The 25,292-nt window shown below is 37.1% G+C and overlaps 1 protein-coding gene across 1 annotated transcript in view; it reads right to left on the bottom strand.

The window, feature by feature from the left end:
* Positions 1-25,292, bottom strand: part of LOC146000580 (uncharacterized) — a 212,177-nt gene that overhangs the window by 5,925 nt on the left and 180,960 nt on the right. Inside the window, exons 7-8 of the mRNA XM_083138330.1 lie at positions 6,629-6,846; positions 3,968-4,224 (exon numbers count right to left, since the gene is read on the bottom strand). Of these exons, the coding sequence (XP_082994456.1) occupies positions 3,968-4,224; positions 6,629-6,846 (475 nt within the window). The remainder of the gene's footprint in view (positions 1-3,967; positions 4,225-6,628; positions 6,847-25,292) is intronic.

Raw genomic sequence — 25,292 nt, 5'->3', positions numbered from 1 at the left:
ACGTGCACGAGTTCATGAAGGAGGAACTTTAATAAATACTTAGTTTTACATATTTAAGGAAAATATACTTAATTTTACATATTTCAACAGGTGTAATTCACAAATTGTTCATATTTCATAATTTTGGAATTATTCAAAATAAATAAATTATGTGGCTCCAACATCATTTGAACTCTTGCTCCGGCACGTGTTCTTGTAGGAATTGCATAGAGGAGGCTGTCATTTTTGCTGCTTAATGCGATACATATTGTTTTCTGTGTTAAAATTGCCATGCTTTGATGGGTGACCAAGTTCATAGCAGGGCCGGCGGAAGGGGAGGGCGAACCGTGCCATCGCCCAGAGCGGCAAAATTTGAAGAGAAGAAAAAAATAAGCCTATTGAAAACTGTGATCGAGCGAGATATTCTTTTGCGCTGAATAGTATTGAAATAGCATAAGAAGTCTCATTATTTATTTTATATTTTGATGTTTTAGTTAGGAATATATTGATTTTCAATTTTCGGTTGCTGCGTAATGACCGGGGGGGGGGGGGGGTCGAAATAGAGCGGCATCTACCGCCACCTCCCAGGGAGGCAAAATGACTAGCGCCGGCCCTGGTTCATAACAAAAGAAAAAGCCGCGCAACCGATCCCAGGGAGGAAATAATAATACTGCTTGAGGAGGAGTGTTATGGTGCAATTGTAGCGGTTTAACACGTTGGCATGTTATTATCTGCCGTTGCAGTTCCATACCAGTGTATACGGGTTTTGGGAGTGAAAAGTTAGAACGCCACCAGTGCATTAATGCAATCAAAAATAATATATATATATATTTCTTATTTTGTTTGAAATCACTCAAATAAGGAATCGTATGAAGAAGTCTTATTTGCAGCATTTTTGGTAATTTTACTTATGTGTTAGTTCATATTTTGCGAATTTTTAGTCCATATGTATGTAGCTACATACAAAGCCACTTGTTAGTACATATTAATCCTAGTCCTGGTATAATGCATGACGTTTAAAACTCAAAGTTAGATAGACCTGAATTCTCTAATTTTATTGTTGTACGTAGAGTCCAGCACAGATATTTCTGCCGTGCGATGCGCGACAGAACTAAAGAAGCAGTGTTGCTAATGGAGCAGATAGAAAAATCGCTGCAGTGCGCCGATGCACAGCTGTTACGTACAAGGAAATTAGAGAATTCAGGTCTATCTAACGTTGAGTTTTAAACGTCATGCATTATACCAGGACTAGGATTAATATGTACTAACAAGTGGCTTTGTATAGCTACATACATATGGACTAAAAATTCGCAAAATATGAACTAACACATACGTAAAATTAACAAAAATGCTGCAAAGAAGACTTCTTCATACGATTCCTTATTTGAGTGATTTCAAACAAAAGAAAAAAAATATTATTTTTCATTGCATTAATGCACTGGTGGCGTTCTAACTGTTCACTCCCAAAACCCATATACACTGGTACGGAACTGCAACGACAGATAACAACATGCCAACGTGTTAAACCGCGACAATTGGATCAAAACACTCCTCCTCAAGCAGTATTATTATTTCCTCTCTGTGATCGGCGAAAGTCGGTTGCCTTTGTTCTACATTTACAAACGATGCCGGCTTCCACAACAATAACAAGTACATATACTGCCACTAGACAATAAGCTGCGCGGCTTTTTCTTTTGCTATGAACCAGGGCTGCGCTAGTCATTTTGCTTCCCTGGGCGGTGGCGGTAGATGCCGCTCCATTTCGAACCACCCCCCCCCCCCGCCGCCATTACGCAGCAACGGGAAATTGAAAATCAATATATTCCTAAGTAAAACATCAAAATATAAAATAAATAATGAGACTTCTTATGCTATTTTAATACTATTAAGCGCAAAAGAATATCTCGCTCGACCACAGTTTTCAATAGGCTTATTTTTTTCTTCTCTTCAAATTTTGCCGCCCTGGCCGGTGGCACGGTTCGCCCTCCCCTTCTGCCGGTTCTGCTATGAACTTGGTCACCCATCAAAGCATGGCAATTTTAACACAGAAAACAAGATGCATTGCATTAAGCAGCAAAAATGACAGCCTCCTCTTCCTCCACCTAAATCCCATCTTTCGCAGCAAACGTCGCAAACTTTCTTGACTTCCCGCAAAATGTATATCCGCTTGTAATTTGACATGCAATTTTTTCAATGTCGGCACTTCATTTTCACGCAGAGCGTAGTCGTATCTGCGCCTACGGATAACGTTTTCATCGAAAGCGTCCACTGACGATTTGGTCGCTGGTCTTTGTCGATCTTTCCCGGGGGTGTGGAATGATGTGGAGGGGCCTTCTGACATCTCAAGAGATTGTCTTTCGTTCATAATAGCCCTGATTGTTCGTTCAGGAACTGCAGTCGCTGCTCTCTTGCCAAAATGCTTTATTGGGATGCTAACACCATAACTGGCTTCCTCCTTCATGAACTCGTGCACGTTGCTTAGAATTTCCCGAGTTTGGCTATGCAAGGTTTTTGATTTCAACTTCGACAGAACTGGAGGCATTATGGAATTTAACGTTCATTAACAAACACACACTTTCACATACACACACGCAATACACGCACACAACGTCAAACCGGTCAAATACTTAGTATAAAATAAAAATATGGTGCTTCCAATCCAACAAAACTCACCGCCACTTTACCTGCCTTTCCCCTTCAGTGACAGAAATAGTGCTTCATTATTACAGTTGGCAACACTAGTTACTAGCTAGCCAATGAACATGCACTGCATAAAAGAAGCAACCACTACGTAGTGCTATATTGCCACATTACCGTCCCTGCCGAACGATGTGAACCGGGAGCTGGAGCGCTATTCAATTGTTTTCAATGATGTTTGCGCGAGTGTGTCCAGGAATGGAATGACAATATGGCAACAATAGCGAAGGTTTTCGAGCAGGGTAGAACACGTGATGCTAAGAGAGAGGGAGACGAAACAAAAATTGGTATCTACGCAACGGCAAATGTATGTGTGTTGTACTCTAACAGCTGTGCATCGGCGCACTGCAGCGATTTTTCTATCTGCTCCATTAGCAACACTGCTTCTTTAGTTGCTTCGCGCATCGCACGGCAGAAATATCTGCGCTGGACTCTAATAGCAGCAGACAATGCACCTGATTGTCACCAATAACAAATCATGCCTTTTTTTTGCTGGTATAACTTGAAGTGTGTGTGTCTTACAGAAACGGATGTATTGCGAACCAAGCAACGAAGTTTTTTATAAATGTATTTCTTTTTAAACAAAAAACAATAATTTGTCATTAAATTCAAAAGGGGCCTATCGTTGTTTACTTTTATCTTTTGTTTATTTTTCTTTTTGCGTGCTCGAAATATACACACATGCTCTCATGTTTAGAAGATATTTCGCATTTATATTAAGTAATGACACATTTATTAAATAATCTATGCGCAGAAAGTACTTCTGAAATTTTATATTTCAGGAGCCAAAAAGAAGCAAAAATACATTCTGCTTGACATGCATGAGGGTTTTGATGTGTTGTGCGGTTGGCAATACTGTGGATTTTCTCAGTGTCTGCGATGTAAGCAGCTCGGCGGTTGAGGCAAGACTGGCACGGAAGATTCTGAGCTCAGTTCTCGCGCAGATTGATACATAAAACCTGCTGCAAACTTAGCTTGACGCTTGGCTTACATAAGAATAGTTTGAATGAAACTAAAAAATAAATTGACCACAGAAACACAGTTAATACTTCTACTTTGTAAGGGAATGACTCATTCCCTTCATTCCACGGAATAACCGCCCATGGGTTTGATACTGATAGTAAGAGTAGCGGCAATTTGGTGCCAAAATGTTAGTTCGCCAGCCTCCATAAGTGTACGTGAGTTTTTCAAGTCTGCTGCAGATCCTGTTGCAGTTAGCTTATCTTAGCGAAAAGTAGTCTTAATACAAACTTATATACATCAAGCTATGCCCACAACTATAAAAACTCACCTGCGGTAGTAGATTGGTTTCAGGTTGTCGCCCACTTTGCCAACAAATGCCCACCTGTCCCTCACGTATCCGTCCTTCAAGTATATCACACTGCATTTCGCTCTGTTCACTTCAGCCTTGATAAAATCGAAGAATCCAAAAATTACGACTTTCTCTTTACATACCCTCATCAAGGCTTTGTTTGTGTCAAGAAAGGTCATGTTCTCGGCGCCCTGAATTTTGTCCTTTAATGTTTTCATAATTCCTTCCTCGGCGTACTGAAAAGAAAGTAAAATTTTATGAAGCTTTCCTGTCGAAATACCATGAAGAAGTTATGTAATGTTCATGTTCTCTACCATATGACTTAAGCAAACGGGAACGTCACTCTTTGTCTACCTTGATCTTTGATTTTTTTATTGTACAGGGTGTACCAAAAGTCCCATTACCTTTCCCCCCCCCGCTTTGAATTGTAGAAAAACCTGCAAAATGTTATTTTAACAGCATGCGTATGATGTGAGGATGGTATACCATTAAATCAGACCAATGAGCACCATTCACTCCACAGGATCTGTGTGCATACCGCCATTTCCATGGCACAGTATTATTCGCCTCCAGGTGCGATTTTAAATCCTCCGTAACATAATATGTCAGATCTGGATTTCAGGTGACCATTTTAAGAGAATACCTCAAGGATGTGTTCAGAGACAAATGGATTGGACAAGGATCGCCAAATTTACCAGCACCTCTAAAATGGCCACCCCAAAGTCCAAATCTGACATCTTGTGATAATGCGCTATGGGGACACGTCAAACAGAAAGTCGCCCATAATCATTATCAGACAACTGGGGAACTTCAAGAAGTTGTTCGCAGTGCGTTTGCTTCCCTCACGCCAGCCATGTTACGGAGGATTTCACATTACACCTGGAGGCGAATAATACTGTGCCATGAAAATGGCGGTGTGCACACAGATCCTCTGGAGTAAATGGTGGTCATTGGTCTGATTTAATGGTATACCATCCTCTCATCATACGCATGCTGTTAAGGTAACATTTTGCAGAAATTCAAAGGGACGTTTGGTACACCCTGTAGTACGGGTAATTTTGCCTTTTAGTTGTGAAGTGTTCTGGTTTTGTATATTTTCTGATCTTTCATATTTTCACTATTCTTGGCCGTTCAGAATTGTCATTGCTCTGTATTTTATATGTTCCAGTAAATATCTTGGATATCCGAAATTGCGAATGATGTAAACACACAGCGTTTTAGTTTACATACATTCTAATGGTTTAATCAATAAATAAACCACAATATAACATTATCAACAATCTTTCCTAGCACAGGAGAAGTTCTTTCTTGTGATTAACCTTGAGGCCATCATGAACTACCGAGTCAAGTAATGTGTAATACTTAAAGTTTTTAGTCAACATTTCACCTGTACATTTAGATTCATTTAGGTTCATAGTTTTCTAACATTTAGTTTTCCGTGATGCTAATGAAACTGCACCCTATTCTTGAATAGGTAATTAAAAATCTGAATGTAAAGTAAATTTAATTTTAGTAAATTCAACTTTTGCCAAACTGAAAGTAGAATAATCTTCACATCAACAGGCAACGCAAGTTTAAATATTTATAGATAAAATCTAATTCCGTCTAATGCAACCTCAGTCGTTTATATGTAAACTCGCTATAAGCGTATTTCTTTTTATTTTGATTCATTTTTGAACAAATTTCCTTCACCTAATCTCATGTTGATTAACACAGCTTAATATTCAAAGTGTTTCCACCGTGCAAGGTTAGGTTATTGTAGTATGGGTAATTCTTAGCTCCACAGAACATTGGTGCTTACAGAGCAATGAAAAATATCCTTATACATGTAAATAACCTTTATAATGCATTTTCACGTATTGTGATGACCGAGATAACAAATACAACGGAGGGGGGAATAAGGTAAAAGTTAAAGTTCCCCGTGTCATGAAGGCACGGAGATGTGGGGGTAGGGCACCAGACATTCTCGATCTCGGTGATTTTGGAGATGACGTGATCAACACCACGTTCCGGCAGCATTTACCTCTCAGGGTTGCTCCCAGATACCCATTGTTTTGAGGCTGGATGAGCCTCTTTCTTTCCTAACATGTTCTCAACTTCATTTCCTCATCAACGCGAAACACGACACACATTCAGTGAGTGTAAAAAGTATATGCGCATCTAGGAATTTCTATTTGAAATAGCTTTTTAAGTAAAAATATGTAATTTTTCTTTGATTTTTCGCCTATTTTATTTAATTCTACAGGCTTACCAAATCGATCCATGTAAGATACTTGTGTCCTAAGTAATAAACGTATGACGAAAACGCTGATTGAGTGATATAGTTCATTCAACGTCACGCCACAGTTGGCTAATCGCGACGATGTGGATGAATGGTGATACGATCAAATGGATTAAGTGACAATCAAAAACATATAGGGTTGACACAACACAAGTTCCACATAAGATTATACTGGCTGCGAGTCCAGACGCTTGATCCTCCTTAGTCTGCAAAATGCAGTCCAGCTTGGTTGACGTTTGGGTGTGTTTAGAAAAGATCTGCCCTTACACCTTGTTAGCAAGAAGAATTCCCCATGCAGCCTTTTTTATTGTCCTTTTGTAGCATGAACTATAGTATATAAGATAGACGAATACACCTACCATTATTTGATCATATATAGTTGTTGCGGGGTTCATGAGCATAGAGTACTTGTCTTGCTGTAAGTATTCCTGCAAAGAGTTGAAGGGCAGGATCGTCTGCTTCGATGTGATCTTCGACATCATGACCGAGGAGTAGGAGGAGAAGATAAGATATCCAAAAAGCACAGATATAAGACGTATCATACGTCCAGCCAACCCTGTATTTTGAATGGGCATACCTGAAACCATATCAAGATTAGAATTATATTCTGACGCTAAAGAAAATTATGAACATCTTGTATATTATGTATTGCAAAATATGCCGGAACCGTTGTCCCTCTGTACCCCCTAGCAAAAGTGAAATATCATGCATGCTTTATGAAGATTTTTTTGTTTATGAACATTTTCAGTTGATTTTAGGTCTCGGAAATGTGTTATTGCGAAGTAAAGTACGTATGTTACCTTAGCATGTTACTTTACTGTGAAGCAGAACATCCCGAAGGCGTCGCGCAAGTGAATATGGCACCCAAAACGACTTTCCACAACAGTAGCTATAATTTTACGTAGTTAGGTTAGGATTGTTAGGTTTGGTACTGACAGTTATCTTAGGCGTGTTATTTCGCTATTTTAGTATACATAGAAAAGTTTTTACTAACAAAAAGCGTCGAAAATACTTCGAAATTGCAGGTTTTAACTTACGTGTGCCGTTCTTTGGTATCAAATTTCTCCGTTATTTCTGCTTTCGTAACGCTGGAACCTCTTTTACATTACATAAAACATTGAAATCTGCCGATTAAAAAAATGGACGTAATTCTTGAGGGGGTACAGTGGGTAAACTCTCCCAAAATGCCTAATATTTTAGAAAAACTGATAATGAACAGGTAACTTATATTGCCATAGATAATATTATATTTCAGTAGTGTAAAATACGGTATTATAAACCCGAGAAAGTATGAGGTCTTGCCTGTGCTAAAATTAGGCTAAGTTGCCTATAAAAGCTTATTGCTCAAGTGTTCTCCTCTATCAAATTTAAGATGTTTGTACAAGAAAACTTTTTGAGAAAGTATGACCCCCCTCTTAGTTTGATTTGGCTACACCTGAATCTGCCAGATTGTTATTCATAAACTTATTAAAAATATGTTACTTTCGAAACTGTTTTAGTTTTAGTTAACTACACAATAGTACACTGTAAAATATAATCTTAAAATACTTGTTTAAAAATATTTTTCGTACTATTATGTTAATATGTTGATTTGGAATATTCTAAATTAGGACTAGGCTTAATTGATATATCTAATACTAAGATAATGCATTGTGCAGAAGTCTTCTTGAATTGCTCTGCTTGGCTTCGCGTGTATATTTTCAATTTGCTGAGTCTCGCTGTTTGGGCTTCGCGTGGCTATTTTCAATTTGCTGAGTCTCGCTGTTTGGGCTTCGCGTGGCTATTTTCAATTTGCTGAGTCTCGCTGTTTGGGCTTCGCGTGGCTATTTTCAATTTGCTGAGTCTCGCTGTTTGGGCTTCGCGTGGCTATTCTCAACTTGTTGAATCTCGCTGCTTGGCTTCGCGTGGGTAAGTCTTGCTGTTTGATAGATACAGCAATATACAAGATCGAAACATAACACACGCTATTATGGTCACTGCCTTTCTATGCCCGTAGAAACATGCAATTGCACGAGGTCAGTGATTCTCGAGGTCGGGTACTTCTGGGGATCAATATTTATTCTATCTTTGTGCGTGTAGGCTATTAGTTTTTACAACCTGTCATTTTTTAAATATAGAATTTTGATTTGAACCCCAAAAAATTGTATATAATAAACCTAGGATAAAAAAATACCTACACACTAAATATATACACTAAATATACAAAACATATTGCTAAACCTAATTGATATTTTATATTAAATATAGAGTTTTAATTTAAACCCCAAGAAATCTTATATAATAAATTAATAATAAAAATGCCAAATCAAAAATATTGTAAACAATGCAATAAAAATATATCTAGCCCTAATTGGGCTAAGCATCAAAGAAATTGTGATCCAGAAAAATGCAGAACACTAACAAAACTATGCCCAAAATGCCATAGAAAATATAACATGGAATATTTCTTATATAAACATAAAAATACTTGTTATGTACAACCATCCACATCTTCATCTGGTCTAAAAAGAAAACTTGAAACCTCTATTAATTATAAACCAGCAAAGCAGCCACGCTATGCACCTATTGAAAGCAGTTTTAATGGTCAACTAAAGGATTACCGTTTTATATCAGCTCCAAAATGTGATATTAAGAATTTTTTGAATAATATCAATTCTGATGTGCAGAATATTCTAAATAAACAAAATAACTCTTATAAATTATCTTTCAAATTATTTACACAATATAAGAAGCCAAATGGATCAAAATTTACACACCCCCACATAACAGAAACTGTAGCTGTTTATTCAAATAGAAATTTAGACAAAATAATAAGTAGTTTGATAGAGCAATTAATTATTAAACACTCTGAATTTGCGGCAAAAGAATCTGGATGGAGTTTATGTGGAAGTCCACACAAGTTATATATTAATATTTCCAAATTTAACCCACTACAAGGTTCGACATATGTGCCATTACCCACTAATATTAAAAACAAAAGAGCCGTGGTTAAACAAGAAAATAATGATCAGAAATGCTTTTTGTGGTGTATTTTAGCTGCTTTGTATCCAGTTTTAAGGCATCCTGAGAGAATAACTTATTATAAACAATATGAACACAATTTTGATGATGCTATGGAGGGCTTAGAATATCCAATGTATGTTCAGAATATTGATAAATTTGAAAAAAAAGGCCAGAGATATCAATGGTAAACCATTATCTATTAATGTATTTATTTGTTCTACTGGTGCTGGGAATTGCTTAATAGAACCTCTCAGAATTAGTACACTTGATGATGATTTTGCTGTTCCAATTGATTTGCTTTTAATTGAAGGAGATGGCACATACCATTATACTTTGATACATAATCTTGAAGCTTTAGTAAGAAAACAAATAAATAAATCTAATACAATATTCAAGTTGTGCCGAAGATGTTTAACTGTATTTGATGGTCAAAAAATAATAAATGGTGTTCGTAAAGAGAATGCAGAAATTGCTAAAAGCAAATTAGTTGAACATTTAAAATACTGTGGGAATCATAAACCTGTTCATATGGTAATGCCTATGCCAAGTGAAAATGCCAAATTCAAAAAATTTGAAGCTTTGTTGGAACACCCAGCATATATAGTCTGTGATTTTGAATCAAACCTCAAACCCCTTGCATTCTGCAACCCAGATCCTGATGAATCTTCAATTACATCATACCAGTTACATGAACCTTCTAGTTTTTGTTATATAGTTATACAGAATGGTGTTGCTAGTGAACCACAATTATACATGGGATAAAATGCCATCAAAGAATTTGCACATAGAATAGAAAATGAGTGCCATGATATAGCATCTAATATGTTATTAAAATCAAAACTTATGATGCCTTTAACAGAAGAACAAATTGAAAATTTCAATAATGCAGAAAAATGCCTGGTATGTGATTGTGAATTTTCAGATACAAATATCAAGGTGAAACACCATTCCCATACAAATGGTAAATTTTTAATGGCACTGTGTAATAACTGTAATATTAAGATCCAGAGACCAAAATTTGTCCCGATATTTTGCCATGGTGCATCTAATTATGATTTTCATCATCTGATCAGGTACGAGGGGTTTGAGAAGCAGAATTTAAATATTTTAGCAGAAAATGATGAGAGATATATAGCTATTAGCAAGATAATTAAAGTTAATGGTGTTCCTATTCACTTAAGATTTCTTGATTCATACAGAATTTTGTCGGCTAGCTTGGCTACTCTGGCCAGTCAATTATCTGATGATCAATTCAAAATTACTTGTAACACGTTTCCAAATCAGGACTTGAAATTAATTAGGCGAAAAGGTGTATACCCATATGATTATGTTACTGATTTTTCTAAATTTGATGAGTGTTCTCTGCCACCACAAAAAGCATTCTATAGTAAACTCAGAACATCTGGAATCACTGATGAAGATTATCACCATGCCCAATTAATGTGGACCAACTTAAAATGCCAGACATTTGGTGATTATCATAAGGCATATTTAAAACTAGATGTAACTCTTTTAGCCGATATACTTCAGGCATTTAGAAAATCTTCAATAAAAAATTATAAGCTAGATCCAATTTATTTCTACAGTGCTCCAGGTCTAGCATGGTCTGCAATGTTTTTAAACACTAAAATGGAGTTAAATTTAATCCAATATCAAGATATGTACTTGTTTATGGAACAGTGTATAAGAGGGGGCATGGTGCAATGTTCTCAGAGATATGCCAGAGCTAATAATAAATATATTTCTGATTATAATCCAGAATTGCCGTCAAATTATATACTTTATGTGGATTCAAATAGTTTGTATGGGTATGCTATGATGGGTAAATTGCCATATGCAGGGCTTGAGTGGGTTGAAAATTTTAGTATTGGGGATCTTCAGGAATTTGATGACAGTCACTATGGTCTATTCTTAGAGGTTGATCTGACAATTCCTGAAGATTTACACAACAAATTTTCTGATTTGCCCCCAATTTCTGAATTTAAGTGTTCAATTAATTCTAAACAAAAAAAGCTAATGATGACTTTGGAATTAAAACAGGATTATGTAATATATTACAAAAACCTTCAGTTTTTGATGCGTCATGGTGTTAAAGTAACTAAGGTTGGCAAAGTGTTGAGGTTCAGGCACTCAAGATGGTTGAAATCATATATGATACGGACACCGAGCTTCGAACAGCTGCAGTAAGCCAATTTGATAAAACATTATTTAAATTAATGGTAAATTCAGTATATGGCAAAACTATAGAAAATGTTAGAAAGCATAGTGATGTTAAATTAGTTACCGACCCCAGCCGGAGCAAAAAATTAGTGGCAAAGCCGAATTTTAATTATAGAAAAATTTATGATGAGAATATGACACTTTTTAATATGAAAAAAAAAATTAAGTTTGATAAACCTATTTATGTAGGGGCAGTGATATTAGAATTGGCGAAATTACATATGTTAAAACTATATTATGATGTGTTGAAACCTTTTTATGGTAATAGTATAAAATTAATGTATATGGATACAGATAGTTTTATTCTTAATATTCAAACAGAAGATGTTTATAAAGATATATCACATCCTGAATTATTTAAATATTTTGATACCAGTGAACATTCAAAAATTCAACCCCACCACAAAAAGGTGCCTGGCAAGTTAAAAGATGAGACACTTGGCGATGTTATTGTAGGATTTGCTGGGTTAAGAGCTAAAATGTATAGTTTTAAAACATGTAGTGGTGCTGTTGCTAAAAAGCAAAGGGTATTGGTAGAGATACTGTAGATAAAGAGCTTGAATTTGAAGATTACAAAAATTGTCTCAAGTCACAGAGGTTAATTAAAACATCGGAAAATAGAATTCAGAGTGTGGATCACTTGTTAACTAGCAATATTGTAAGAAAAGTAGCTCTAGACCCACATGACGATAAGAGATGTATGTATTTTATCATGTGGTGTACATACTCTACCATGGGGTCATTGTGACTTGAGATGTGGCAAACAATGCCCAATTACAGAGCATGATTTGAAATAAATAAAACATGCCAATGAATTTATTTGGATTTAAAAAAAAGCTATTATGGACTTGCCGATACCAGCACCCTCTCCTGATATAATATCTAAACTAAGTGGTTTGCTAATTATTCATCTCAATAGCATACTTACAGATGTTGATGATAAAACAGGTAAAACATTATACATATTTAACAATAATTTAAACTATTACCAATTACCTATAGGTGGACAATTACAATTTATTACAACTCCCGAGGGTGATGTCAAAATTTCAGTAGGAAGAAATATTTATAGAATTAAGCACTCAAACATGATTTCTGGCACTGTATATACCGTCTCTGCCGGTGATTGTTTATATATTGAGGTCCCGGGATATTATGACAAACTTATACCTTTTTTTATAGAATTAAGAATTAGATATTTTATAATAAATAATCCCTAAAACAAAATAAAAATAAAAATGCCTAATGATATATTTGGCCATACAAGACATGAAGATCACAGTGATGAGATTCTGATGCTTGATGTCAGAGTGAAAAAATTAAGAAGTGATTTACAAGTCTTACAAACCACACTTAATGCCAGTCTTCAACTAGAAATTACAAATTTACAATCACAATGCATGGACCCTCTTCCTAAAATTGATTCAGAACTTTAATTATTGCTTCAAAAATATACTGATTTGGCAACATTGGATAATTTTCAAAATTTAGAGGAAGCTGTAGCAGCTCTTCAAGCCAAATTAAGAACTCAGAATACCAACTCTGAACAATTAAAACAACGATTAGAAGAGCAGATTAGTAGTGTCCAGACACAGCTCCAAACAATTGTCAAAAGCATAAAATCACAAGAAGATTTTGATCTAGTAATTTCCACTCTAAAAAAAACAAATTCAATCACTACAAATACCTAATCTGGATCCCTTGAACAATGCCATAGCCGAGGTTAAAGAAACAATTGAGACAGTTGAAAATTTTATGAACAACTTACCATCTTCTGATGCTTTGAGTGCTATAACTCGTAGTGTAGCTAATATCAAGCTGCAACTTGAGACATATGAAGATTTTGGAAAAATTCAGAGTACCATAACCCACCTTGAGGGTACCATAGCAGCAGTACACTTCGCAACATCTTATTTGACCGCCCCGAAAGAATTCTAAGTCCCAAAATCGTAAACTTAGCAACATTGCACTTCAGCTCCAGGTGAGAGTAGCCAACTTTGAGTAAGTCCTTCCACTAGCCGAAAAACGCTGCGGTGATAGGTTTTCAATTTAACACTTTCCATTAACTTAGAAACTATAAACAGCTATTATAATACGCAATCAAACAGAAATAATAAATTGGAAAAAGAACCTTGAAGGATATTTACGATTCTGCTTGCTCGACTTGAAATTTGGGGGGTTTGAAACACTGAATAGAGTTTTTCTCCACCTGGAGGAAATTGCCATCACGTTTGTGCAGAAAGAAGCAAATTTGTGAGGAGTTTATGCGACATTTTATTTACAATACCTTGCATAATATCGAACAGTTCTCAAAAACATATATTTTGCACGACTTGTCGAGAAAATGAGCTTGAAACACAGGAAGGTGGGAGTCTTCATAAACGTCAACATGTTTTTTAAGGATAAAACGTCATTAAGTTAACGTACAGTAGTCTGCCTGCAGCTCGTGCAGGTATCAGTTCGTAGCGAGCTCGCTCGTCGCGTGAGAAGGCTTAGCGATCGAACTGTCCGAGTTAGCTAGGGCCGTATACGGTTTGCTAGTGTTGTGTTAGTTCTTTTTTTTTTCCTTTGAAGTGCAAGCGAGGCCTTGACAACAATTACCGTGCGCCAGTGAAGATACGATGAAATAGATCACGATGAATACACAAAGAGAAAACACCTTGAAATTTGTTTTCATTGATGTCAAAACGAGACCTACGTCATTGGATTTTCATCGATGGTTTCATGATGTCTACCAAGTGCCTACGAACCAAGTGCTCAGTTTTGAAATAGATTACTTTCGTAAGTGTTTGTACGTGAAATTTGCGACAAAAGTGGTAGGAGAACGTTTAATAAATGATTTTGGTGCTGAGGTAATTTATAGTGACGTAGATGGTGATCATAAAGTTGAAGTAGAATGGGCCCACCAGCGACATGTAATTGTCAGAATCCATGTAGTCCCAATTGAATTAAGTGCAGAAGTGATAAGTCGTGTCATGAGGTCTTATGGGGAAGTGTTAAAAATTGAAGACGAGACATACTCTGCAGACCACATTTACCCTACTCGAACTGGACGTGTATTGATTAAAATGATACTACGTAAACCCATACCCTCATATGTAATCATGAATGGAGACTCCTATTGGGTAACATACCCTGGGCAGGTTCGTACCTGCCTCGCGTGCTCCGGAGAGGGTCATGTAGTGGCTGAGTGTCCTAAGCGTCGTTCCACTGTCAACCAGCCCCGAAGGGGACCGGTTAATATACCCGCTGACAATGTCCCGATGGTATATGAACCAACTGTGCTACCCATACGGACTAAACCAAGAGATTCAGCTCCACCAGTTGCAGACGTCCCTGCGTCAGGAGATAACAATGGAGGGAACACGGATAGCCCCAGAATCACCGACGAGGAGACAGGTACCAGACAGGAAGTTAGTGTGAAGAATGCACCAACAGGAAGGGAAGAGATGGAGCAGCCAACATTGACCACTTTGGAGGAGATGCATCACATACCCCCGCCCCCACCCCCAAGTGCTTTGTTCGCGGAGGCAGAATTCCCTGTAGTTACCTCTCCTAGGAAATCACGGTCAAGATCTGTATCAAGGTTACGGTTAGTGGCGGAAGAGTCCATGGTGCTACGTAGAAAGAAGAAGAAAAATAATGAATGCGTAAGTTCCACAATAGTTCATAAAGAATTTAGAGTAGAACCTGGTACCCCAAAACAATATGTTTCAAAGGTTAGTTTAACAAGTAATTCAGCAAATGTAACTAAAGAGAAACCTTCGACGAGTAACAAACTTACCCCAGATTTATTTAGTGGAAAGCATAGTTAATGCATTCTAGGCATAAATTAGAGTTTAGTAATGTTGAAGAAAGTAAGTAAGTTTAGTTTTCTTTTGTGGACAGTTATAATCATGCAAACATTTACCTTGGCATCTATAAATTTGAATCAAATGCGAAGTAAGACCAAACTAATTGCTCTCAATGACTTTCTCATTAAATCGTCTATTGATGTGGCCCTCTTACAAGATGTAGACATAGACGATTTTTTCTGTACTGAGCATGTTTAAAGTATACAACAATTTTACTCCTTTTGCACAAGGGACTGCCATAGCATGTAAGCGACACTTGGATTTACGTAATGTAGTGCCCCATCCCACGGGCAGACAAATAAGTGCCAAATTAGGCTCAGTGTTTCTCTGTAATGTGTATGCTCCGTCAGGAAGCCAAAACAGACGGGAAAGAGAAGATTTTTTTTCAACAGTTGTAGGGCCCGAGTTGACATCCCACAAACTAGACACTATACTAGTGGGAGATTTTAACTGCGTAATTCGTCCACAAGATCAAAATCCAGGATACAACTTCTCACGTGCGCTCTATGAATTAACGCAGGGGTTACAACTGCGTGACGCTTGGATACACACCAATGGCGAAAGTCAAGGTTACACACATATCACCTCCAATAGTGCGTCAAGGATTGATAGGTTTTATGTCGCACCCAGATTTCAGGAATATATAATTAGTGTTCAAAATTTTCCAGTATGCTTTAGTGACCATAGTGTTCCAATTCTCAAAATAAATTTAGATTTGATCAAACCCCGACAAGGTAGCGGATACTGGCTTTTAAATAGCACATTATTACGCAATGGCAGTTATGTCCAGCTAATCAGGGAAACGTGGAACGAACTCAAGGCCTCTCGGCCAGTGCAAAAGACCCTAATCGAGTGGTGGGAAACTCGAGTTAAGCCAAAATTTCGTCAGGTCAGTAAATTCTTCAGTGCAGAGGTTAGTAGAGATCAAAGAAACAAATATAATTTTTTGTATGCAGTCTTGAACGATCTCCATCGTTTAGCACTGCAAGGTAATTTCGATCGTCCCTATGCAAATGAAATAAAAGCGCAATTACTTGCTATACATAGGAAACGAAAATCTGCAGCAATAATAAAGAGCAAGATTCTTCCTATAGACCCAGACGAGCAAGCCACACTAAGTCACATTCTTCAAGAACATAAACACGCCAGGAGTCACGTTATTCATAAATTAACTTTAGATTCAGGTGAAGTTGTCACCAGCCCTCATAGCATACACGACAGGTTTTTGCAATACTATAAAAATCTTCTTGGTCAAGCCTTTAATCCAACAGCAACGCAATGCAATTTTTTGAACTACCTCCCTGCGCCACTGACAGAAAATGAAAGAACTGAGCTCACACAACCGTTTAGTAAAAAGGAGGTTCATGATGCAGTATTCAGAGCTCCGAGGAATAAAACTACAGCCGAAGATGGATTACCATCAGAATTCTATCAATGTTTCTGGGATCTAATAGGAGACGAATTAACGGAATGGGTCAACAAAGTGTTGACAACAGGAACAATAGGGAAGACCAGTAGCACGGGAGTTATAGTGTTAGTTCCCAAAAAATCAAATCCAAATTTCGTCACAGATTTTAGGCCAATTTCCATATTGAGCAGTGACATCAAACTTATAAGTAGGTGCATAAATCAGCGTTTAAAAAAATATATGGTTAAACTTATTGGCAATTTACAGTTCGCTTGTAATACGTCTCAAAGTATACATCACTTGCTACAAACGATAAGAGACGTAATTATTACCAAACAAAATAAGAATGCAACAGAGGCAATTCTATCTTTAGACTTTTCACAAGCATATGACAGAGTGAGCCACGAATATCTGTACAATGTCTTAGAAGCATATGGCTTCGGAGACACTTTTCTTAATTGGATAAAAACATTATATAATCATATGCTGCTAAAACTCAAAATAAATGGTTTCTTGACAACAAGTTTTAAAATGCGACGGGGTGTACCACAAGGTAGTCCCTTGAGTAGCACATTGTACGTTCTCACAATAGCCCCCTTTTTGTTTAGTATCCAGCATCATTTACAGGGCATTTCTATGGCTTCCACCACAATACAAGTTGGCAGTTTCATGGACGACGTCACGATTTTTCTCAAGGATGAAAGAGATCTGTACAGTGTTAAAAGCCAAATACATACTTTTGAGCTCACATCAGGAGCAAAACTAAACAATCGAAAGTCATTCCTGATGCCCCTTGGCAAGGAGAATCCTTTCACAAACAATACGGCGATCCCTGTAGACAAGAAAATAAAAGTTTTAGGTATAAACTTCTATGCAAATATCGATGAAACGATCGAAGCCAATAATAAGCTTACGTGCGAGAGGGCAATCTACGTCCTCAGAGTGAACAAGATGCGCTCTCTGAGTTTAAAAGCACGAGTAAGATTTATCAACGTTTTTGCTCTCTCTAAACTTTGGTATGTAGCAAAAATCCTGCCCTTCAAAACACAGCACTTAGCCAAGGTCAACAAAGCTGTTGGCTGCTTTTTGTGGCACGATACAATTTTCCGGGTGGCAATAAATGAGGTCACGTTATCAGAGAAGACAGGTGGGTTGGCACTAATACACGTGAACACACAGGCAAGAGCATTGTTTGTACAGACTGGTCTTCAAACAGCGTTCTCACTGCACGAGTCAACGACCCAAGCATGTATACAGACGATAATACAAAACATTCCATTAGAAGCTCCCATCGATATCCAAAGTATCCCCAAAAGGTTTTTGTTTTATAAGGACATCGCTTTACAGGTATGCTACCAGTTATTACGACATGAGACAATTACACCATCTGTTAAAAAGTTATATAGTGAAATCAATAGGTTCAAGCAGACAGTACCACGAATAGCCAAGGATTTCAATACACATAATTGGCCAAAAATATGGGAAAATGTCTCCGCCAAACACCTTTCAAAAGCTGGCCAATCAATATGGTACAAAGTGGTTCATCGTGTTATAGTGACAAGAGATAGGACATACCAATATGGAATCAGTGACTCTCCTAACTGTATATCATGCAACGTGCCTGACTCTTTAGCCCACAGGATAACAAAGTGTCGCAACTCCTCCACGGCGTGGAACAAATTGCGAACAATGCTCAGTCGTATATGCCGCACCTCAGTAACAAAGTTTACGGATACAGATATAGTTTTTCCTGACTTCAATTTTTTTCCACCAACAAAACAACGAGCAGTACAATGGTTGATAACAGAATACTTATTATATATATTTCACAATGACGAGAGCAGTTTTCAGAAACAATTCAGTATCTTCTTGCAAGAACAATATGAAAAAATTCCTCTCCAAGCAAGGAAGAAATGGTATGCAAATTTCTTATTAGTGCTTTATACTTAATTAAGGTCAAACAAAAATGTAAAGGTTAACCAGATAGAAATACAAATTGTAATAGCAATAATACAATTATGTCAAAAACAATGTAATTCCATAACTTGTATATCAGAATGAGACAATAAAAAAAAAATAGAGCAGTTGGTTAGGCGCTGCTATCCTTATTTTTCATCAAGCGTGAAAGGTAGCGGGTTCAAATCCCACCCTCTCCTCTTTCTTTTTTTTCTTTTTTTGTTTGCTGAACAGATACCGTTGTAATTAGAATATTTAAAAAAATGAATCCGATGCACACTTGAGGGACGTCCCTTCTGCAAATATTTCCCCTTAGAATTTGTAGATTTCCAGGATTTAAAGTTAAAACTTTTCTTTTTTAGTTATTGTTCATATGTTAACACACACATCATGATTAATTCACACATCACATATATGTATTCAGGATGCAAAATGTAATGTTATTTAAGTTATGTATTGTTTGTTTTTCACTGACACCTAAAATATTGATTATTTGATTTCGATATTAAGTAGTGATGTAGTGCAGTACTGTAACGAAGGAGAGCGTTTAATGAGTTCAAATTGCTAAGATTGGTAATTTTATGTCCGTTCCTTCTTAATGACTGTTGTCAATCCCCTCACCACCATCTTACCATGCGTCTAAAAATAATAGTAAATCGCCAAGTGAGTGACAAACAAAAAATTCAAAACCTCATAATTATCGTTAATTCCTCACTGCTTTGTATCTAAAATGTTTGTCTTCTTTGAACAGAAAGTACGAGTATCAGATATAACAAACTTTCCGCACTAACTTTGCAATATTCGAAACCACCATTACAGACTTAACTCTATGTAACTTGATTCTGAGCATTCCACGTGGCATGTGACTTCCTCCTATCATCGAGATAACTTTCTCTTACTATTTCCTTTCGTGAAATACAGAGACCAATGTTAACTTCTTATCACGGTGGATAAACTTTACACCCGACGATAAACTCCTGAAAAAAATCCTGCCTAGGTGGAGAATCGAACCTACGACCTCCCTCGTAAGAATCAAGCACGTTACCTCTTCTCCAGGCAGCTCATGTTAAAATTTGGTACCAGTTTGAAGAAAACGATTCACACATAATGTCATATCTATAATTTCCTCATGGCAATTTTCATGAGGAAACGAATTCAGATAAAATCGAGAAACGCTGAAAGGGAAAAATGATGAACATATCTATTGTTGTTTTGTCAAATTTTGTAAATTGTGTAAAAATTCCGTGTTTTGAGAAGTATTTTGTTGTTTGTTTAAAGTAGGAACAGGAGGGCGAAAAGGAGTCATTTGAACCAGACCGCGTTTGACAAGAAACTTCAGCTTTTTTCCAAAGACTGTATGAAAAGAGAGAGGAACGTATGAAATATAAAATATGTGTGAAATTAAAACAATGGAAACCTTGAAAGATAATACTAACGACCTTCAAACTATGAAAAACATATTTTCGTGGTGGAAAACTCCAAGTCATTTTCGAAATATGAACTTGATGTTTTTCTATATTATGAAGTGGAGATATGGGACGATACGATCCCTCAGCAAGAAAATTTTAAGTAAGCTACCTCCAACATTTTCAATGGTCATAATTACTAATTAGGGTCCGGAAGTTGATGAAAAATCAACTTTTTTTCTGACCCTTAAAAACAATGCTAAACCTGATATCATGTCCGTTTCCCTTCAGTTAGAGCCGGAAAACACTTTCTATTTTACATTTTTGTTTTGCATTTTTCGGACTTTTTTGGCTTTTTGTTTATTTCTCAGTATTTTTAACAGTTTTTGTTGCATTTCTACTTATTTTCTTAGGTTTATTTTTCTCTTCCCCTGTTGTTTCGTGCAACCCGCCATCGTGAGGAAATTGGGGAGCTCCGAGTGAGTGAACGTAATCCGGTCGAGACGACCTACTATAACGGCTGGGGATACGTCGGGCTGACCCCCCGACTATTCCAATACTGGTTGAAGATCTCCATGCTTAGAGGTGACGAAGGGAAGTGTGGGAGGGAGACCGGCAGTCGGTAGGTAAGCCAAGGCCCTTCATGGGCTGTCGCGCTAAGGATTATTATTATTATTATTATTATTACTAGTAAAACTTACATATTTAGATTTCTTGACATGGTCCATTTAGCAAATTCACCATGAATCGAAAATACGGTAAATGGAAAAGCATAATATTATTCTTAACTGAAATGTTTGGCAATGGATTAAAATACTTTGTGTGAAGATCTACTTTGACGTTCTTTTCTGGACACTATTATCGCTTTAATCTGTAGTTTTAAAGTAAAATTAGTCACAATATTAAATGGAATTACACTCTGGTATACGCGAAGCAGAACTGTATTTTGGGATGCTGGCCGACTACAGTATCATAGAAGGAGATGAATTGGTTGATTTGGTGTTTTAAGTCAACTTTATGCATAGTAAGGCTAATCAGGACTGGACCTACAGTTTAAAGTGGGATCCGAACCGAGTGCATAAAATAACGTGAACAGTGTGGTGTAGGGGGGTCGTTTGCTTATGGAATGGAAGGTCATGGGTTCAAACCTACTTCTTTGCAATATCTTTTTCGGGAAGTAAACGGCTTTGGACGAGAATGCTTATCTACGTTTCTTGGATATTTCCGTTGATATTTATGCGATTTATGTCCAGCATTTCCGGATGCAGAAAGTTGACATGTAAGTTCTTAATATGCGTTAACTTATAACAGCTGAAAGAAAGGAAAAGTATTTCCTAAAATCCTGCCAATCACTGAAAGATTAAAAACATTAGTAGAAGCATTACATGAAGCATGCACAGTGGCGACGATTATGGATTGTGGAGGCTCAGATGACCCAGCACTATGCTAAACATTATCTACCAAGGGAAAGAAACTGTCCTTGCCCTCCCCCTCCTCCCAACTTGCCCCATCAGTTTTGATACCCAATCGCCGCCACTGAGCATGCATCGCATAAATATTTACAGTAATATCATATAATATTATATTACGTTATTAGAACACTTCGTACTCGGTAAATAAAAAGGAAAAAATAATAAGGAAAGGGTGGGATTTGAACCTACGATGTTTCGATCTTGACGAAAACAGTAAAAAAACCAAAGTACTATCATCTAACCAACTACTCCAGGAGATTGCTAACAGAAAGCTCAGTAAAACACGTTAATCTCAGTTGAAGCAACATTGTGCCGGAGTTTCGAACCATTTTTCGCCAAGAACCAAGGAAAAGTCACACTTTGCAGAATCGTTTGGTGTTATGCAAGGTATCTTTACTAAACATTTCGCATAAAATCATCATAAATTTGCTTTCTTGCATTCAAATGTGACCACAATTCTTTTCAGGTGGTTGAGAACCTGTTCAGTGTTTCACAATGCACATACATTTTCCTATTTTCAAATTCAGAACGAAGAATCTTGAAATATTTTCAACATTCGTATTTCTACTTAACATTTTTTTGTCTACTCATATATTTTATTACTGCTTTAGGGTATCTTTACTTTATGGAATGTGAAAGAATGAAAAAGAAAAATCACGAGCGTTTTCATTCAGAAAGAAGAAATGTTGCAAAGTTGGCTACTCTTAGTTGGCTCTGAAGCGCTATGCTGCCAAATTTACGAATTCCGGACTTTGAAATTTTTCAGGCCGGTCAAATAAGATGTTGCGAAGTGTACAAAGTGATCTGACAAATGTACAAGAAACTCTAGAATCCCGCTTGCCTGGTATTGTAGACACCCTTGTCAGTGTCCAGCAACAAATCACAAAACTTGAAAACCTCAACACCGAATCTGAGCTATCTCATTTTCATCACTTGAAATTTTACAACAATCGACACCTACTCAGGCAGACATAACCCTGCTCCAAGATGCTATGCGTAGTGTGGTTGATGCTAGTGAATTAAATAATGTGAAATTGGCACTTGAATCTTTGCAGAATACTGTAGCAAATCTGCCCACATCTCAGGAACTTAAAAATATTAAAAGAGCAGTAAATCGCATACTAAAATCAGAAGATATCAAGAATATCCAGACAGAGATCAAACAGCTTACTCAGACAGTGGCCACTCTTCCAACTAATCAACATATTAATGAACTGCATGCTTTGTTTGAGGATATCGGAAGACAAGTTCATGATCTTACTGCTCAAAATTCTAAATTGGCAGTTGTTGAAAATTTACAGCAAATTGTAGCCAACATCAAGCAACAACTAGGGACCATGGAATCCAACCAAGCAAATGCTCTGTCTGTTTTTGCCACCTAGCTTCAAGAAATTGTGCAACAATACAAAAAACTTGCTGTAGACATAAGAATAAAACCAGGCCACGATGAAATTGTTAGGACTATCAACGAGCATCTTGAATCTGTAATAAATAGATTGCTTACAGCAGAAAAAGAAATAACTGGCCTAATCGAGAATCCTAAGCATACAGTAATTCTTGAATTAAACAGTATCCCTAACAATGAATATAATTCACCATTTACACCAGGTGGGAAACTGTATAAGCTGTCCCCTGCACAATTGTATTACCAGTTTTTTGTTGGAGGCACACTTAGACCAATCAAGAGTAAATATTGGTTACAACCACAAGCACACCACTACCCTACCTTATCAATAACGAATGCTGAGAACAAACTAAAAGTCACTAAAATAGAGTTAGAGGCTTTTACAGATCCCAATACGTTAGAAACATCTTATGCTGAAGATGATGGATCTCTGGAATTTAAAATACAAATAGGAGACAAATTATATTTAGAAAATCCTGTAGTATCTGCTGCTGAACACCCTATAGTTGCAATATTCTTATTTACATACCATGTCTAGACAAATTATTGTTGATGAACTACACAAACCAGCTAGACGTAACTATAAGCGACTACCAGTGGTTACAAAAGGCATAGATGATTTATGGCAGTCTGACTTGGTGGAAATGGCCCCTCGCCTAAAGGCGGGACAGCTGAAAAACTTAGACAAGGTCAACAAAGGATACAAGTATATACTTACTGTCATAGATACATTTTCAAAATTTGCCTGGGCATTGCCGCTCAAATCTAAGACTGGAAAATGTGTTACAGAAGCTTTCAGGACAATTATTAATCAGAGTGGAAGATCACCTCGCTATCTACAAACAGATAATGGCAAAGAATTCTATAATTTGGTGTTCCAACAATTTATTAAAAACCATTCAATAAAACATTACTCGAGCTACAGTGATCTCAAGGCCTCTATTGTAGAAAGATTTAACAGAACTCTAAAAAATCATATGTATAAACAATTTACCCTTCAAGGTAATTATAAATGGCTTACTATCCTACCAGAACTTTTAGATAGATATAATAATTCAGTTCACACCACAATTAACATGAAACCCTATGTGGTAACTTCATCTGATGAGCAAAAATTGATCAGTACTGTTTAATATCCTAGATACCAACCAACAACAAAAAAAGCTAAATACAAAGTTGGTGATCAAGTAAGAATTAGCAAATATAAGCACTTATTCAAAAGAATGTTTTACAAGAAACTGGAGTACTGAATTATTTACAGTGGTTCAAGTTAAACCTGGGGCTCGTAATACATATATATAATAAAAGATCACCGAGGTGAAATTCTCAAAGGCAGGTTTTATGAAGAAGAACTTAACAAAACTAAACAGCCGGACACATATCTTATAGAAAAAGTCATTCGCAAAAAAGGCAACAAAATACTGGTCAAATGGCTAGGACTCCCAGAACACAGTTGGATCGAGGCAGACAAAGTGATACTATGAACACCTGGGATGTTATAAAAAGACTACCAGATCCTGAACAGCAAAATAAAAAAAATGGCAAACTGTTGCCTGATAATATTAATAACCCATAACCCATAGCGCGACAGCCCATGAAGGGCCAGAGCTTACCTACCGACTGCTGGTCTCCCTCCCCCACTGTTCCGCCGTCACCTGTTTGGAGCGTGGAGGTCTTGGACCAGTATTGGGGTGACGGGTGATCAGCCCGACGAACCCCCAGCCGTTGTTGTAGGTCTTCTTGACCGGGTTACGCTCACTCATTCGGAGCTTCCCAATTTCCTCACGATGGTGGGTTGCCACCGGCCCTATACGTAGGCCGAATAAATTCCGACCAGAGCCGGATTCGAACCTACGCCGTCCCGCAGCGAACGAACTCAAGACGAGTGAACGCCTTAACCCTCTCGACTACGGAGGAGGACTGCCTGATAATATTAGATGTCTTATTGTTGGACCATCGGCTTGTGGTAAAACTACACTAATGATTGATAATTTTTTATTGGCACCCAATTGGCTAGACTGGAAAAACAGGCTTGTATGTTTTTTCTAAGAGTTTAGAACAATTAAAATATCAGCAACTGATGAGGATATATGATGGACTGGATATAGCCACTTTTGAATCAGATGTTAAACCACTTCATGAATGTCTCGATAACTCTGTTGTTGTATTTGATGATATTATACTGGAAAATCAAAACAAGGTTAGAAATTTTTTTACACAGAGCCGACACAAAAACATAGATTGCTTCTACCTAGCACAGACTTTTTGTAAAATACCAAAACAACTGATAAGAGACAAT

The sequence above is a fragment of the Lepisma saccharinum genome, chromosome 16, assembly GCF_977018435.1.
Source record: "Lepisma saccharinum chromosome 16, izLepSacc3.1, whole genome shotgun sequence".
Lineage (NCBI taxonomy): Eukaryota > Metazoa > Arthropoda > Insecta > Zygentoma > Lepismatidae > Lepisma > Lepisma saccharinum.
Note: the sequence above shows the minus strand (reverse complement) of the source record. Positions and strands in the feature narration are given on the sequence as shown.